The sequence below is a fragment of the Pteropus vampyrus genome, unplaced genomic scaffold (assembly GCF_000151845.1).
Source record: "Pteropus vampyrus isolate Shadow unplaced genomic scaffold, Pvam_2.0 Scaffold136, whole genome shotgun sequence".
Taxonomy (NCBI): Eukaryota; Metazoa; Chordata; class Mammalia; order Chiroptera; family Pteropodidae; genus Pteropus; species Pteropus vampyrus.
In genome coordinates, this window is record NW_011888917.1 from 4,253,065 (window position 1) to 4,272,374 (window position 19,310).

Below are 19,310 nucleotides of genomic sequence, written 5' to 3' on the forward strand. Positions count from 1 at the left end.
AAAAACTAAATAACCAGCAGCTCTGGGTAGGAATGCTCCCCAGAGAGTAGGAAAGAAAGTTGCGAGCAATATGTCTCTAAGCAACACAATAAAATGCTTCTGAAGTGGGAATTAAAGAAGCAGCAAGAGCTGCTAATTAATTCAAGTATAGCTCCTGCGCTGTGAAATGTATCCTGCTTCTGTAGTGGCCTTCAGGATCAGCTTAAGTATTTGTTTGCTGTGGTTATAGAAGTAATGTATAGATGCTCAAAATGGAAAATTTGGAAAATAGAAAAGCCTGAGGCAGAAAATGTGAATGATCCATGGTTCCGTCAAGCAGACGTAGTAACCACTAGAAAAATTTTACTGTAATCCCTTTCATCTTACTTTTAGGCAGTTGAGATCATATTACACAGTTTATATCCTATTTTTTTAACTTTATCTAATATTGTGATCATGTTCCCATGTCATTAAATGTTCTTTGAAACTGGATACGTCCATTCTATTGTATGGATATACCGTGATTTAAGCAATTCTATTGGGTCTCCTCCCTACCGAGTTGTTTGCATTTGTAACAATACTGCAATGAATATTCTTTATTTAGATATTTTTTAAAAAACATCTCTGGTTAGAGTTGTAGAAGAGACATTATTATCTTAGAGGATACAAATTCATTTAAGCTCTTGATACATATGGCGTAGTTGTCCCCCTAGAGAGTTTGTACTAATTTATTGCACACTGTTAGCATATGAGAGTGACTATCATGGCAGGGCCTAGTGAGCATGAAAAAGCAACACAAACCAAAACTAAAATATCTTGGCCAGTTCGATGAGTGAAAAATGATATTTTTGCTTTAATTTACAAGATTTTTGGTTTTTTTCTCTAACTTAACTTTTTTTATATATATATTGAAAGCTTCCTAAAGATAAACTTTGGCAACTTCGTTGCGATAGAATTCACATACCGTACAAATTACCCATTTAAAATGTACAATTCAGTGATTTTCAGTATGTGCACAGAGTTGCACGATGTAAAGTTTAGTTCTTTAAAGCAAGAATGAATGTGATGTGGGGAAGCGGGCAGCATTCTGGGAGAGAAGGAAGTGAACAAGCCAGTGTGCCTTAGTGCCTGCCAGGCTGCCAGGTGCTTAGCATTTAAATGACAGCTTTGGGCAGAGCCGGGACCAGTCCTAGGGGATTTGCAGCTCAGAAAGATAGATGACATTTCCATTTGTTTTGACATTTTACCCCAGAATTAAATAATGAATACTATTTCTCATCCTAAGCAGAAATAGATCAGTGATTATAGACTTTATTAACCAATCCCAAAGTTCATGAAACCAAAAATTGTCTCATGTTTGGTCTGGTAAACACATTCATTTTATAATTTGAGGCTTAGCATTTTAAGGCCTAGAAAAGAATTATCACTGTACCTCCCGAGGGCCCAAATAGAAATGTTTTTAAACGCATTGTATTCCAAAATGGTAATGGCAATATTTTAAGACTGTTATTCATCTTAATCCTATTTACTAGCTCTAAATAAGACTTTGGAATTGTGGATGACTATGAGGCAATAATTTTAATGAATTCCAGGCTTCCCTTTATGGGCCATTTCTCTGAGAGATTTGAAAATACCAGCTAAACTGTTGAGGCTTACGGTTTTGCTAAGCGAGGAAGTGACGGGCAAGAATTGAGATGGGGGAGCCGCACTAGTATTTATTCTGCTAGACTAGGAAAGAAAGGAATTACTTTAGGTAAAATACATTTTGCAAGGAGGAACTTAAAAAATTCACAGATGTGTTCTCTTGTGGGGGGAGGCTAAGCTCACTTTTTGCTCTAAATGCAGTTCCTGTCAGTGGAGTAGACAACTTTGTTAGTATCTCAATGTTTTATTTATGTTTTAAATTCTTAAATGCCTGTCCCTTTTTGACCTTGGATAAACCTAACTCTGGAAATTCCTGAGAAGGGGTTTCCTCGTGGCCTTTATGGGCGGACATGGGCCTCAGGCTGGGCCCTCACATCCCGGCAGAGCGGTGACCCCCTGAGGCCAGGGGCCCTGTTTACCTGACCTCAATCCCAGTCAGGAGTTTCAACTTTTGTTAGTTGTGGTCCCTGGATTGCAACTGAAGAGGTTGACTGAGTGTTGTCGATTGCCCCTCCAAGCCCGTGAGGTCCATTTATTTCTATGCAGCCACTCTGAGGATGCGGGATAAGTAAGGTCTGGACCCTGCTTTCAAGGGGAGTTTTGAGAAGTCTTATTTTTCCATAGCGTGTCCCCATGTCATCTTCAGCCTCAGAAGAGAATTAACATCGGAGGGTGGGGGGTGTTCCAAGCAGAGAGCCAAGCCACCTGTATTTTGCTTTTTCACCATCCTACCCTCTCTCTTCCTTGCTCCCTTGACTTGGCATCTTTTCAGATTCTGTTGTAGTCACAGTTCGACCCAGTGGAAACAACTACTCAGTAAAAATTAAAACTTGCACTGGTCAGTTTATACAATTTCTACTTCAGAGTGCCCTGACTCACCATATGCCATAGAAGGTTGTGTATCTTTTTGTATATCTTTTCTCCTTAAAAACTGCAAAGATGAACAACTTGGGATCTGGCCTCCAACAGCCACCAAGTTTAAATTTCACCCCTTTCAGCGGTCAAGTAAGAGAGAGAGAGGGCTCGAACGAGCAGTGCTGAAATTCCACTAGTTTCCATTCGAATGCATTAGAATATGGATTTAGAAAATAACATCTGAACCTCATTTGAAAATGGAGCTCTTCCCAAACCACTTGGTTGTGGTAGGGGCCTCTGCAGATAAAGTCCTGGTATTAGCCGCGTTGGGCTGGGCTGGGCTTGATGGGGCCTTAAGACTCTGCTCTCTGCCCACCAGCAAGAGCAACTCCCCTCTGCTGTCATGTGTCCCTCTCCCCCTCCCCGCCTGCTGGCTGAGCGTCCTTCAGATCAGTGAGCTTTTTCCTTGTGTCATTGTCACAATGCTAGGGGTAGCTGCCAGAGGCTCAGAGAAGAGAGGTTAAAGATTGGGCTTCCAAAATGGGGTAGGTCATCGAGGATTCCTGGAGTTAATTGTTGATGAGAATTTAAATAATCTCATGATTTTTTTCCCTGAACATTCCAGCTGGTTATTCCTTTTGGCACTTTCCCCGCCAAGTTTACCTACTTGTGAATACAGCTTTCTACTTTTGAATCACACTCCTCACAAATTTAATCCCTATCATTGTTAGAAAGCGTGTTTTAAAAATAAATATGCAGTGACAGTATATTCAAAGTCTCAGGCTCTCCTACTTTCATTTTCAGACAAAACCAATCCTTTCATGTGTATTCATTACATAAGAAGCAGAGCAGTCCATAGACTATCTCCGTTAATGACTGGAGCTATTCTTCGCAGGCCTGAGCTGTCCGCTCCAAGTGTCTGTAAATAGATTCATTGTTTGCTGAAAGTCAGGAAAGCAGGTTAAGAAGGAGTGCATTATTGTCTAATGCTAAGATACTTTCCTCGAAGGAAATTCATCAGTCGCACGGGCCATGGAATTTGGGAAGCCCCCCCAGGAGCGCTGATCTATTATGAAAATGCTGACTTATACTCTGTGGTTTATTGTTGATGATGGATGGGTGGCCAACAGCTCACGCTGGGAAGATGGCAGTCTGGGCATAGAGAGGCAATCAGTTTATGAACTAGAACAAAGTGAACTGACCCCCACAGAGACTTTGGCCTCATCGACTCCTTGCCACTGGTGGTGTGCTGTTTGACAGCCTCTATTTCTAATTCTTGGTGTGAAACCTAAACTTCAAAAGCCCTTTTGAAGACTTCTGTAAAATTCTGTGTGTCTTATGCTTAGTATATATTTACTACACACAGAAGAAACAGTTATTTGATGTCGAGGGCAAAGTTACTGAAAAGAGTGTCAATGCATCTTCAGCTTTAGAAGTATTTTGTAGAAAAGGATCAGGTCTGTGATGATTGGTAGATTTTAGGTCCTCGGCGTTAGAAATAATCTCATCCACAGGAATCTCTGTTGAATGTTCCACCAGTGCCCTGTCTCCGACGTCCCACCTCCCGTTAGCTTCCTGGAGCCTGGGAGAGTTACACACTGAGGATCGGACTCATCGGCCTGAAATTTAAAAATTTTTATTTGTAATAAGAGCAGATGAAGTCTTTGTTTCCAAATATAAATTTACCAAGTGCCCACGCATTTTCATGTGCATTATAAAGCTGATTTATTTGCTCATTTCCTTGGGTTCAACAATAAGCTGATGCTAATCTTGAGATGAAACCATTTTCCTGAACAGGTTATGTGGCTCATGAATTTATTTTGGATACAAGACCCTTCAAAAAGTCTGCAAATATTGAGGCTGTGGATGTGGCCAAGAGGCTTCAGGATTATGGTGAGTAGCCCCATGTGATCCACCCCTTGTAGGGTAACTCGGGCTTTTGACATTTATGCAGCTGCCTGCGCTGGCTGTGGACCATTTCCTGGAGGGCACAAACCAAATGTGCAGGCACCATAGGCAACTGATCCATAGGCTAAGTGGAGAGCCCAGGGTTCTAGGCAACCCTCAAAGTGATAGAGAAAAAACTCCCATATGACTGCATTTGTGCTGCCCTTGAAAAGATATTACATCATGCATCTTGAATCCATGCAGCCAAGAAAAGTGGTCTACATAGTTAAAATTAAAAATCCCAAAGAAAATGATTGTTGCTCTCTTCCCATGTTTCTGGTAAATTCTTACTCCTGTCCCACTCTTGATAAACAGAGATGTCTCTGAAGAGGTAAGTTGGTGTAATGAGGGAGGAAGTGGAGCAGGTAACCTGTAGAAGTGTTAAGAGACAAATGGCTTTTTAGATTTACAACCATCTCAGTTACGGCATAGCTGTTTCAGCTGCTTCTGGAGATGAAAGGATAGGCACATGTTTTCACAGAGATGATGCAATTTTCTTTGAAGGATTTTAAGAGACACGGGCTCTTTGTGTATCTGTGGATGTTCATTCAGCACAATCCTTATTAAAATACATTTTCTTAGTGACATTATAATAATATCAAAGACTCTTCAATTCTCAGAAAGGCTAAGTGGGGGAGAACTTTGCCTTTCAATGGATATGGAGTCCTATCTAAATTTTAATGATGATTTGAATGATTTCTTTTAATAAGTGAAAGCTTTAGTAATTTAATAGTTTCACAACTGCATCATCATGGGAGTCCCACATTTGTGACTCATTCTCTCTTCAATGAATGATCTTAATGATCATTATTATCAGTTTTACTGATAATAAATGGAAAAACCGGAGAAAGGTTTCATTAATGAAATTAGCAATTACCTTCTCAGTATCTCCTTGGCTGTTCCTATAACCTGACTCAGCCTCCCAGCTAATGGCTGAGTGATGGTCGATTCAGGATAAATCTTCCCTTTGGGGATGCATTGTCTGTATCATACAGCTGGCTGTAGCAGCATTTGCAAGGAGAGAGGGGGGTGCTAAGAAGAAGGTGGTGGTTGAAGTTATCACCCAGTATTCCCAAATCCTTTGCTATCTCTAACCTGGACATTATTTTGATGTTTGATAGAGCGATTGTCAGCACAGAATTCTCCAGAAGCCTGGGACATAGTGGGTACTCAGAACAAGTGTTTAATAATTGAAAGAATGAATGAATGCATGAATGAATGGCTAAGTTAAAAAACAATGAAAACGATGACACAGATTCTGGATTTTAATCGCACCTACTGAATCAGAATTTCCACGGGTAAAGGCCTGGTAATCTGTATATTTAACAAGCACCCCATGGATCAGTCTTACCAGACAAGTATGGGGCACAGGACGGAGGTTTCCAAACATAACTAATGATTGAAATCACCTGGGGTTTTTAACACTCAGATTTCTGAGCCCTCCCTTGGACTTTTTGAATCAGGGTTGAGTTTCAGGAATTTGTGTTTCCAAGACAATTCAGATGTGTGAATTTGCTCACACATGGATTTGTGGTCAGACTTAAGGAGACCAGCTTTTTTTTCTTTTTTTTTTTTTAAATCCCTTTCTGGTTTGGATGACAGTTTTATGTATATGTCAAAACTCATTAAATGGTACACTTAAGATTTGTGCATTTCACTGTATGTCAATTTTGTCACAAAAACATGTGAACTGATATCGAATTCTCGTTAATGATATGCATGCTGAAGTGTTTAAGGGAGAAGTGTATTTATGATTGCAACATATCTTGCATCGAAAATAAGGTGGATGGATGAATAGATATGTGATAAAGCAAACAGCATCATCGTAGAATCTAGGTGGAAGGTATATGGGTATTCACTCCTTTTAACTTATGGTATGTTTGAAAATTCCTATAATAAAATGTTGAGGAGAGAGAGTCCTTTAAAGTATGTAGGCATGACTCTAAAACACCCATGTAATGATGCACCAGAATTGGGAACCATTGCATTCTAGGGCAAATGTAGCTGACAGGTATACCAACATAGAAGCTGTTCTTCATCTTTTAAAGTTTCACAGAAAAGGTATAGGAAATAGCAAAAGTTGTTTTTGGCTTTTGTCCAGGAAATCTCTTTCTTGACCGTGGGTCTTGTTGATTCATCTTACATGTGAAAACTTATGAAAATGTAGAAACACCTTCAGCCTGTATTCAATGCAAAGGTTTTCTACATACTGGCCAAGTCTCAGTTTTCCTATCTGTAAGATGGGACAATAACACTCACTCCAGGTTCCTTACTGCTTGTTACATTATTTAGCTTTTGATAGGCTTTAATATTTTAATTTCTCTTAATTACAATTAATACATGAGTATTATAGAAAGATTCTAAAACACAAAGTGAAATAAAAATCCCAGTCTCATTTTCTGGATATAACCCCAGAAAAGTGTTCTTCAGTATTTATTCTTTAGTATTTTTTTAGTATTTATTCTTATTTAAAATATTCATTAGTACTTATTCTTCAAAGCATCTTCCCTCATAAAATATACACATATAAAAATACTTTGTCATTTTTTAATAAATTGGGATGTCATTATATAGCTTGCTTTTTTCACTTAATATTTTTGAATATTTACCCAATTTAATATTAATTTACACACTTTTAATGATTGCATATTTATTATATGGGTAACCAGTAAAATTTGCTTAACTGATCCTTGTTGCTGGCTGTTAGATTATTTCCTAAGATTTTCTTCCATAAACATGCTGAGATACATATATTAGTAAACCTGTCTCCCTTGCAGGATTTCATGCCCCTACCATGTCTTGGCCGGTGGCAGGGACTCTCATGATTGAGCCCACCGAGTCAGAAGATAAGGCAGAGCTGGATAGATTCTGTGATGCCATGATCAACATCAGGCAGGAAATCGCTGACATTGAGGAGGGCCGTATTGACCCACAGGTCAATCCATTGAAGGTATGTAGGCACTAGTACTTTATTTGGTATATCCCCTAGAGTAGAAAATGGTGTCCCGTCAGAGTGCCAGCAACCCCTGAAGGCTCATTAGAAGGTGATATTCTTGTCTAAGTCCATTCTTCTGAGAAGATGATGCATTCATTACTTGAAAGTTTAGCTTCTTGAACATAGCGGCAGTTACTCAAGTATAACATGTATGTTTCCTGATGTGCTTTGACTTTGTGTAATGGTTTTGGGCTGTGGGAGTTATCCCCGCTCCGCACCCACCCACCCACACATACACCCAACTGTGTACCAAAGGAGGGAGTAGAGGCTGAAGGACTGTAAGAACTGATCTTTATGCAGAGTTAGTGAGGCTGAAGGGCTCTATTTAGTTGAGGAAATCTTATCCTTCTGTGTATCTGTTTGATGCACTTACTAGGGATTATTTACCTCACTAATTCTGGATAAAGATTAGTTCTTATATGAGAGCAGTTACCTCTTAGAACAGTTACCAGGTTGGTACTTGGCCTGAATGCTTTACAATGTTTATGGCTTATGCTGGAGAAAAATTTGTTAGGCATTACCTTGCCTCTTTCAAAACATGTTCAGTTTATATCTGGTCAGAGCCCTAAGTTTCTTGTTAGGTCTGGATGTTATTAAGCCATGGAATCATGAACTGAGAATAATGTGTTGGGTTATGGCTTCAAGGCAGATAACAGGTCTCAGATGCTCAGGCAAGTTCCAAAACTGCCTGGCTGAAGGTGGAGTACAGGCTCCTTACTGAGTGTGAGTTTGACAGGGTAATGAATGGCGACAATACCATTGTTTTTAATGTCATTATCATTTTTCTTTACTCTGGATACTGCTGACTGTTTTAGGATTTAGGCTATTTTTAAAAATGACAGACATCTAAAGAACATAATACTGAGTTACAAAAGCAAGTGGAGAATAACACTCATAAGATACAAGGTTTTAAAATTGTACCAAACTACGCTATATGATGTTTATTAATATATGCAGTAACAATATAAAAACATGAGAATGGTGAACACCAAATTCAAGATAGTGGTTATCACTGGGGAGGAGAGCAAACAATGAGATGGAGAGGAGATATATAGACAGCTTCAATTACATCTGTTTTTTATTTTTAAAGATTAAGCAAATATGGCAAAATAGTGGTTTATGTTAAGTGGTAGATGTGCTTATTATATTACCATAACTTTCTGATAGTTGAAATATTTCACAATAAAAAAATTTTCTACCAAAATTTCCTTCCCCTTAAATTGAATCAAAACAACAGCCTTCTCTGTCCGCGGGCTTCTGTTAGAAGCTCACTGGTTGTGGTGAAGTATAGAGAAGGTGGTGTTCTGCTCTGATCTGCCTCTCATCCCTGTCTGTCTCAGATGTCTCCACACTCCCTGACCTGTGTCACATCCTCCCACTGGGGTCGGCCGTATTCCAGAGAGGTGGCGGCATTCCCACTCGTAAGTTCTCCTCTGAAGGTGACTGTGCTAGCTGGTGGTGTTCACGTGAGTACGAGAGGCCATTGCCTGCTCTGAGGGGCTCCCACTCTGTAGTCTCTTTATTATAGTAACTCTCTGTGAGACACCTTGTGAAATGCGGGTCATGACGAGGAGTGCAGAGCACAGGAATTGACTTTCGGAGCTCTGAAGTCAGACCAAATAGGGGTCCCTGTCAAGTAGATGTTTTCTACCATCATCCAGCAGGGAGATGGCCCCAATGCAATCTTTCTTTCCTTTCTGATTCTTTTTTGAAGGAGATGCTCGGCAGTCTGTTTGATGTGGTGGGGACAAGTGTCAAAAGTTGGATTTTTTTTGACTAGTAATGAGGTTGGCTTTGGCTTCTTGTACTTCCTGAAGACTTGGGCTTGTGGTGTCGTAGGCTTTGGGGGATATCATTGCAATCTCTTCTACCAAGAGAAACCTCTCAAAATATCCCAGATCATTTCCATCTTCTATCCCTTGTAGCCCTTTGTGAAACCGGAGAACAAATTCTGGCCAACCGTTGCCCGGATTGATGACATCTATGGAGATCAGCACCTGGTTTGTACCTGCCCACCCATGGAAGTTTACGAGTCTCCATTTTCTGAACAGAAGCGGGCCTCTTCTTAGTCTTCTCTCCCTAAGTTCAACTGACTGATTTGATGCCTCTCTCTTGAGCATTTGATAAGCAAGAAATATTTCATCTTCCACCCCAGACTCAACTGGGGGTTTTATATACTCTTTTTATATTTTTGTAATCTCTGTCAAGGTAACTGTTTATACAGTTAGCATAGTGAATGGAAGCTCATCATTTGAACATCGATTTGCTTTGGTGCCTCTGCTTCCACATATAACAATTGATGTTTAAGTTGCCTTGATTGGGAGCCATTTTTAGTTTTTTTTTTTTTTTTGCATAGAAAATTTTGAGTGTGCTAAGAACTTTAACTTTCAATGTTACAAATTTGCATAGAAAATTTTGAGTGTGCTAGGAACTTTAACTTTCAATGTTACAAATTTGCAGACGCTGTACTAGAGAATCAATAGACATATTTTTGTTCCAAATAAGTCCTTACAGACTATGCCATCTGTGGGAAATCCCAGGGCAAATGTTTACATTTTGTATGCGCTGCAGAAATCTTTTTACTCTAATTTGCCTAATCCATAATAGCATTTCTGAGTGTTTTCCTCTTTTTTTCATGTGTGGTGGGTTTTTTTGTTTGTTTGTTTTTGTTTTTTTTGTATCTGCAATTATTAGTATTCTAATAAAAGCATTTCAATTTGAAGAATGCCTTCTTGGTCCATTTTTCAGCCTTATTCCTATGTACAGTTTCAGAAGGATTTTAAGGGTAATGAGAACACCTAATCCAAAGGCCAGACACATTATCAATTTCATCTTTGACTAAAAAAAAGTGTGTATGTCTTGGTTAGCAGTGAATGCCACTTTGGCCCTTTTTATTAGAATTGCTGTTAGGCCACATGTAATTGAAGCCCAACTACAAAAGTTTAATCAAACAGTTTATTTTTGGTCATTTAACAGTAAGTCCAGAGGTAAGAAGCCAAGGGCCAGTGCTCCTTTCACCTTTCTGTTCTGCCTTCCTTGCAAATGGTCTTCATCCTTACAGTCTTGGGTGGCTATTGTATATCCAGTCATCACATGCCCATTCTAGGTAGAAAAAAAAGGGAGGAAAAATACAAAAGACAAAAGGCAGATTCCAAAAGTCAGCTTCTTTTGAAATGCCTTCCCAGAGGTTCCACCCAGTAATTTCTGCTTACTTTTAACTGGGCACTCCTAAACGCAAGGTGTTATGGGGAGGTCTTTTACCTGGGCATGTTACTGCCCCAAAGAAAATCGGGAGTTGGTTAATTAAAGCAAAGGGGAAGACTAGGCAGGCAACCAGCATACCTGTGCCACAAACAACTTTCCCCTAGAAATAGCGAATGCTTGATTTTCTTCCCTGATAGCTACTGAGCACTTGCTCTAGCTCTATTTAGTTTCTTATGCGACAGCTTACTCAACTATTATTCAAGCTATTATGATAGTGATCTGGACAAAAGTTCTGAGTACTCTACTGAATGCTCTGCAAGTGATCCACTTATTCTCACACTTAAAAAGTTTGTAGAACAATTTATTTCAGCCTAACTAGGCAGTAGAGAAGTGATGGGATCCATGGTTCTTTTTTAACATAAGTGATTAATACCTACTGAGTATGTCTCAGGTGTCTGGTACTATTCTAAATGTTTGAAATATATTATCTCATAACATTCCACTTTTATACATGAGGGGGATGGTATGGAGAGATGCCCCATACCAAGGTCACACAGCTGGTGAGAAAAGAGCCAGAACTTGAACCCAGGCTGAACAGTTCCAGTGCCCACTGGTCAAAGCCGGCTACCTCACTGCCATGGTTGCTGCCCTTTCTGAGCTGCAAACCAGGCTCTCAAAACAGGCTAGACACCAGGGCACGGAGGAGCCCCTTCTGCAGAAGGATAAACATGAAAACAAATCATCGCGGTAAACAGCAGTTCTTTTCTTCTTTCTTCATCAGACTGTAAAGTGTTAGTGGTTAAGTGCCAAAGCTGTTTCCACACTGAGTCATCCATTGTTTGACCTTCGAATATATCAGAGGCAAATACCGGTGATTAAGAGAGTCAAAGTAAACTTTCTCCCTCACTGTTAAGTCTCTTGTGTTTACCAGATGCCTGTGCCTGACTGTCCCACCTCTGGGGCTTTGCCCCTGTGTTATCCTCCACCTAGAACACTCCCTGCCCTTTGCTTTGCCGGCTCCTGCTTGTTTTTCATCTTTCAGCATCTCCTCAACATCTTCCACGTAGCTCCGTGAAATGAGCTCTGTTATTTTCTATCTGGGCACTCAGTTGGCTTCCTGTGCCCTCAGCACAATTAGTAATCATTCTGTTCACTTTGCTTTTGCCTCACTAGACCAACCAAGTTCCCTGAGAGCAGGGCCCATGTCTTGTCCATCACTGGATTCCCAATACTGAGCCAGGGTCTCGCTCACAGTACGTGGTCAACAAACAGAATTATGAGTCAAATAAAGGAATGATCCTTGATCTCAAAGAGGGACACTGTCACAGAGACAGTGTTTCCGATGGCTTCTGTGAGTTTTGATAGCACTTAGTACAAAATGCCAGGCCTTGAGGACAGGGCCTCTGCATAAGGTGCTTCCCTCCTTTTTTCTTGACAAAATATACATAACATCTATAACTTTTTAAAATTCTACAGTTAGGTACCTTCACAAAGCTGTACCGAATGTGCCTTTTGAGCAGTTTTGAAGATGAGGGTCTGAGGTAGATGCACACACACATCGCTACGACTTGGGCATCCCCTCTGCCTCCTCACAGCCCTGGGACAGGCCACAGGCCACTCCTGGAGCAATCCTCACCTCGCAGGCATGTGTGAGAGAGGGCAGGGCCCCCTCTGGGAACCTCATAAAAACCTCTGGATACATACAGGGGCCACGCTTTTCTAAGGACAAAACAGGTGCCTTTCATCCAAGTAAAGGGTGGTAGGTGTCACTTTGGGTACAAGAAGCCATCTGGGACCAGCAGTTTGGAAGCTGAGATGTTAGCGCTTTTAGAGGCCCCCAGGGCTCCGGGATAGATGTTTTGGCTCAGATGTCGTGCAGGTTCAGGGATGCTTCCTAGAGCAGTGGTTTTCAAACCTTAGTGTGTCTAGATCACCAGGAGGGCTTGTGAGAACAGAATGCTGGGCCCTGGCCCAAGAGTTTCTGATTCAGTAGGTTTCTATCAAGCTTGAGGTATTGCTTCTCAGTTTTCTTCATTCACATTTCAGGGAAATTTTCAGAACTCTAAGCCTTTAATGGCTGGTAGGGGTGAGAAAGAGCCTGGACTTACTCAACCTTGTATTTTTTATGCAAATCTTACCATTTTGAGAGAAAACCCCTTTCCCAGCTCGGGCCGAGTCTCCGATGGCTGTAGGAGACTGTCCCAAAGCTGGCACGCGTCACTTGTGGTTTGGCCTCACTCCCTGATCTCCTAGGCTCGCTCCAGCCAGCACTGTATCGAGGCAGTTTTTTTGGAGATCAAAAAATGTCAGCTTTATTGGAGACTGGTTTTGGATCTCTAGCCAGAAGGGCTTGCTCTCCATTTTTGCCCTTGATGCTTCACCAGTCTAAGCCTGGGGACACCCCACCCAAGGAAAAGTCTGAGTCTGCATAGCAGATACACCGACACAGAAATGCTATTGCATGTAGATCCCAGGTGAAGAAGGAAGATAAAAAAGGGGGGTTTTCCCCAGTCCTGGTGATATAATGTGGATGGAAGTCATCGTCAATCAACTATGAAGAGCAGTGAGAGGTGGACCAAAGGCAGAAGTGTTACATTAGCTGAGATCATTCCACAAAGAAAACAAGAATCCAGCAAGTGGGAGTTAGCGCCCAACATGAAGCATACCAGACTCATGAATCTGGTTATTTTCTTGATGGGGGGAGTGCAGGATACATTCACAGTACTTGCTCTGTAGTCAGACTGCCTGAGCTTATATCTCAGATCCCCCATATCCTAGCTGTATGATCTTGGAGAAGATAATTAACATCTCTGAGCCCCAGTTTCCTTACCTGTAAAATGATATCACTTACCACTCCTAGGTGAGAACTTCAATATATTGTTCTGAACAGTGTCTGGCACGAAGTAAATGCTCATGAGTTAGCTCTTATTATTTTCATCTTCACTGAGGATCTTGTTTCCTGTACTGTACATTCCTGCTCCTGGTCCCAGGCACAGGAGCCCCAATCCAAATTTGACCTACCTTGCATTCAGATCCATCTCCCTTTCCCTTGCTTCCCATTCCTAAAGGCCTTTTTCCTCTGGACAGCCAGAGAATGTGGAAGGAACATGGGCTGCAACTTCATATAGATCTGGATTAATTTCTCAGATATCCAATTATTTTGAGATAAGGGGCAAATTTACTTATCCTTTCTGCACTTCAGTTTAAGTTATAAAATAGCAATAATAAAGGTACTTACCCGAATCAAGCTTGTTGTAAGGATTAAATGAGATAACAAAGTGAGAATAGTGTCTGGCATCTAGAAATCACTTTATTCAGAAAACACTGGCTGAGCCATTATGTACCAGGCACTGTTCTAAATGATACAAGGTGAACTAGAAAGATAAGGCCTTTCATGGAGCATCAATTCTAGACGGACAAACAGGCAACAAATTAAGATTTCACAATGTTAAATGTTCTTTAGAAAAACTAGTATGGTATCTGTGTGTGTGTGTGTGTCGGGGGAGTCGGGGTGGGAATTCTTTATATTGGGTAGGCAGGGAAGGATTCTTCGAAAGATGACTTTTAGGATACAATCTGAACAAAAAGAAGCCAGCCATGATGAGATGTGGGGAGGTGTTCAGGAGGAAGAGAAACACGAGACATCTTAGTATCTGTACTCTCCAATTTAGCATTTTTTTTTCAATCTCATATGTTTTAAAGGGTTTTGAAAATCCTTTGGAAATAGGGAGAGAAGAAAGATGAGGAATAAAAGCTGGGTTTGGGGAAAGGTGTACGACTCTTGCTGGGAGTCAGAAATGGGGAGGTGGGCTTTGAGCCTGGAGTCACAATCACAGAGAATGAAAATAGAGTCCAGAGAAGAAAGAAAACCTGACTCAGGTAAAGGGCTTTGAGGGGGGAAGAAAAAGGTGGGAAAAGGTGTGTGTGTGTGTGTGTGTGTGTGTGTGTGTAGGTCCTTGGGTCAGTAGAGGAGGGAAGGATTTGTAATGGGGGAGGGAGAGAGAAGGAGTGAAAGTGGAAGATGCGGGTTAGGAACAGGAAAGAAAGAGGGGAGGGGTGGATAAGGGCCAATGGAGGGAGTAAGGATTAAGATGTGAAAGTGGCAAAAAACACCATCAGCTCAATGAGGGCGGGTGAAAGAAGAGTCAGGAGGTGGGGGGAGAAAAGCCAGAGATATTGGGAGAAGGCTCTCCAGGGTGAGAAGAGAAGGGAGTCAAGAGCATGAGCGATAAGGCCCAGGTCAGGAGGTGGGAGAGGACTCCCTAAAACTAGGAAGAGAGAAATCAAGAAGAGAATGGGGAAGGGCGACGATTAAAGTCAGCTTAAGATGGCAAAGGGAAGGGGAGGAGGACAGGAGGCAGCCTCGAGTTTAGCAGCAGGACGAGCCGGCAGAAAGCAGGAGAGGAGAGGGGCAGTAATGCAGGGAGGGGCACCAGGAGTCGAGAGCAAAGGTAGTGGGGTGGGAAAGCCTCTCTGTAAAGGGGTAGACATAAGACTCCATGATTAGGAGAGAAAGGTATGTGGGAGGGGAGGATTCTTCCTTTTTGAAAGAGCGAAGTCTTTTTTTGCAAATCAAGAGACAGCAAGATTGTTGAATGAAGGAACCAAGTGGGAGGCAGGGGAGAGAATGTCCCACGGGTTTTAGAATATCTGCGAAGTTGAACCGAGTCCCTACAGCGCCAAGCCCTGAGGACACGGCTGGAGGATGCACTGTTCATCACTGGCTACGTGTGTAGGTCCAACCCTACTTAATCTGACATGTGTGTGTGCCTGGGTATGATGGTTTTTCCTACTGCTGCCTTTTTATTCTTTCTCCCATTCATATGTCATTCTCATCGCTGGCTTCACTGAGTACTTGATCTCACCGTGTCCCCTCTGCCCCAGAGTCCCTCCTCTAGTCCTCTCAGTTCAGGGGCGCCTCCCAGCTGTTGCTTTACTTTCAGGTTCTAACTGCCCAGCCTTCATACCATACCCATGGTTCATCTGGAGCTTTTCCCACGTCTTCTCCCCACCTCTCATACATGCAACTCCCTGGGGATGGTGATAAGTCCTTGCTGTCAGATCACCCATCTCAAAGTTTCTTTGGAAATGTAGTCAGTTTGGGGAAAGAAGAGGTCTCTGGTGCCTGGAACTGGCCACGGTTATCGGACGCCTTTTCTGTAAAAGCAGTATGCTGTTAGATTACGGTTTAATAGGCTTTACAGGCCAACCTGGAAAAATAGCCCTTTCCTCTATATCATTGTTCCTATGGAAACTATTTGTACAAATTTGTACAAACAAAAGATTATTTCACTTTCAACCTACATCAAGTCAAAGATCATGGCTGTCATTCTTTTACAAATTAACTTCTGAAATGCAAGTTGGAGATTGTAATTCTTCTGAATTCAACAAAATCAATGGAGGGTTAAGAAAAAACCAACTACCATTCATTTTAATGGGCCTACAGGACTTCCTGGGTGTCTGGACCACTCTTACAGTGATTAAGGTTTTCAGAACTGATGCAAGGGAAATTTTAGGGTACTTTTGATCTGTTTGTTGCATTGTACTTTAACCTCACCAGTAAAAGTGTTTGTATAGTTTGGGTGTGACATTTTAAATTTCCTACAAAAGCACTTCTGAAGATCATTTGTAAAAACAAAAAAGGCTTGGTGTGAGACTCAGAAGATTTACATACTTTAAGTAACAGCCAAACTGCCAGAAAACAGGGTGGAATCCAACGGCACCAGGAGTGATGTCAGTCATTCTAAAAAAATGCAGACTGTCCCCCAATGGTGCTGCCACTGGGAACTTGATCCAAAAGTGCTACTCACTGCAGCAGGAGCAGCCCAAGTAGAATTAGATGCAAACAGATCCTTTCTTAAAAGTCTGGCATAAAGAATAGAGAGGAAAAAAAAAAAAAAAAAAAAAAGTCTGGCATAAAGAATAGAGAGGAAAAAAAAAAAAAAAGATAACTCGCCTGTGCTCAAGTCATTTTATCCACTGTGAACTACACAGGAATATTAAAGTTCTCCAAAATAGAACTAGATGTTTTTATTGGTTAAAAGGAGCTGCTTCAAATACATTCCAAAAGACAATGAGGAAAATACTTTCCATGGAAGGAGACAGTTGGGTAGGCTGTTAAATAAACTTGCAAATAGCAAAGGAGTGAGTGTAGTATGTGGTGCCAGCCATGTCGGGAGGGGCGGGGGAGGAGTGTGGAGGGTTAGCACTATTTCTGTATTTTGTCCAAAAAAAAAAAAAAAAAAAAGAGAGCCTTTCGTCTGGGACAGTGTCTGCCATTCAGAGAAATGCTGTCAATCTTTGCTACTGGGCATGAGGCGGTTGTGGAAGGAGAGACTGAAAGGTGCCACAGTGAAGCAGGTTCAATACAATCCTTAAACAAGTTCACTATTTCCCCCCAATTTAAGAATAAAGCCCATGTTTTCTATAGTATATAAACAAGAAGTCTCTAAAAGAAATACTGTCATACGAAAACCATTCAGATATTTCTAGATGAAATTCAGTCAGGTTACATGTTTTCTTTGAAATAGTGTCCAAACCCGGTTTTCAAAGGACAAAAGGATGTGATATAAATTAAAAATAAATAACACAGTGAAGCAGAAAAAGTAGTGGAAAGTAACACACAGGCTTGAGTTTAAATTCAAGTCTGCTGTTCACCATTTACAATAGTCATTATACAGAAGTAACCTAGGTATCCATTGATAGATGAATGGATAAAAACATGGGGAATATTACTCAGCCATAAAAAAGAATGAAATCTTGCCATTTGTGACAACATAGGTGGACCAAGGTTATCATGCTAAGTGACATGGTCAGAGAGAGACAGAAAGACAAATACTGTATCATTTCACTTACATGTGGAATCTAGAACACTGAACAAATGAACAAAATAGACTCAGATACAGAAAACAAACTGATAGTTGCCAGAGGATGGCGTGGTGGGTGGAATGTGCAAAAAAGGTGAAGGGGATAAGAGGTGTACATTTATAACATAAATAAGTCACGGAGATGTAATGTACAGCACAGGAAATACAATCAATACCACAGTAACTTTGTACAGTTACAGATGGTTCTTAGACTTCTTGTGGTGATCCCTTTGTAAGGTATATAAATGTCAAATCACTACATGTACACCTGAAACTAATATTGTATGTCAACTCTAATAAAGACCTTTATATTCCAGAATTAAAAAAAAAAAAAAAATCTAAGTCTGTTGCTGACTATCTGTGACTTAGGGTGAGTAATTCACTCTCTGGAACCACCATCTTATCTGTAAAATGGAGAAAATGCCACTTACTTCACAGCTTGTGTAGGTACTAGTAGTAAGTGAAGTAATGCATGAAACATACTGACAGCACTCACTTCTTTTTGGAAGTGAACAGATATGGGAACTATTGCCATCCCTGCTCCAAAAACATAGACATGCTGGTAAAACACTCCTCTTCCCCTCATTAAAACAAAACAAAACAAACAAAAAACACACAGAAAAACAGGTTTTCGAAGTAGGAACGGAAACCTCCAGGTGGCAGAAATGCAGAAGAAATCCATAGGAAGGACCTGAAACCACATGGGCCATGAAAGTGGCTGTACTAGACACGCATCTTAGGAAGTAGGGTTTCAGTGATGTCAGGGAATAGATGTTAGGAATTGAGGCTACAGTTACAATGGACAGTAAGAAGCATGTTCAGAACTGGGAAAGCTCCTGTTCCAATATAAGGACTGAAAAATCGGTATCTACTAAACCCAGGGTCAGAGTAGGAAACAAGCTTTCCCTCTCATGCAGTAGCCAAATTCATACCAGTCGCATCATGGGGTTCCATTCAACAAAATTAGCAAAATAACTGGTTCAGTTTCAGGAAAACATATAGGGCCCCAGATGAAACGAGCTAAAAATTTCTCCAAAGGAAGCAATTGTGTCCACAACAAAGCCATAAACAAAACCCTGAAAAGAAAATGCCACAGAAGATGAACTCATACATTGACAAAACAAATGAAAATAGATGTTAAGCAGCAATGAATGGCAGAATTCTCACTTTAAGAAACAGAAATGTGAGAAAGATTAAAAGGACTTGGAAATAAGCATGTTTTAAATGCTCACATAGATAACGGAAGAACAGAAATCCATAAATTAGTACAGGAGATTATGAAAGTCGAACAGATAAACTTTAAAACAAAATTAGAAGAAAATAGTTCTTGAAATAAAATAATTTACTTAAGTGGGTTAAACAGTAGACTAACGTCAAAGAGAAAATTCAATGAATTGGAAAAAAGATATGAGGAAAACACCTAGAACATAGCACAGAGAGGGTAAAGAGATAAAAGATATAAGATGTTAAAGAATGGAGGATAGACTGCTACAGACTTCATAGCACAGAGAGGGTAAAGAGATAAAAGATATAAGATGTTAAAGAATGGAGGATAGACTGCTACAGACTTCTAGTAGAGAATGTGGGAGAGAAGCAATATTTTTAAAAGAAAATAAAAAATTTCTACAACTGAAGATATGCATTTTCAATGTAAAGGAGTACAATGGGTCCCAAAGCAAATAGAAATTAATCCACACCTAGACAGACTTCAGTGAAACTCAGAAGCTAATAATAAACAGATATCTTTCAAAGAAATGACAAGTTGACATTCAACTTTTTTCAGCAACAACAGCCTCCAGAACACAATGAACACCTACAAG

General features: G+C 40.6%; 1 protein-coding gene across 1 annotated transcript in view; it reads left to right on the top strand.

Annotated features, from left to right (window-relative positions):
* The window catches only part of GLDC (glycine decarboxylase), a 74,849-nt gene extending 64,707 nt beyond the window's left edge, over positions 1 to 10,142 (top strand). Inside the window, exons 22-25 of the mRNA XM_011367716.2 lie at positions 4,276 to 4,371; positions 7,203 to 7,375; positions 8,761 to 8,841; positions 9,346 to 10,142. Coding sequence (XP_011366018.1) covers positions 4,276 to 4,371; positions 7,203 to 7,375; positions 8,761 to 8,841; positions 9,346 to 9,489 — 494 coding nt within the window. The 3' untranslated portion in view covers positions 9,490 to 10,142. The remainder of the gene's footprint in view (positions 1 to 4,275; positions 4,372 to 7,202; positions 7,376 to 8,760; positions 8,842 to 9,345) is intronic.
* The last annotated feature ends 9,168 nt before the right edge of the window (positions 10,143 to 19,310 follow it).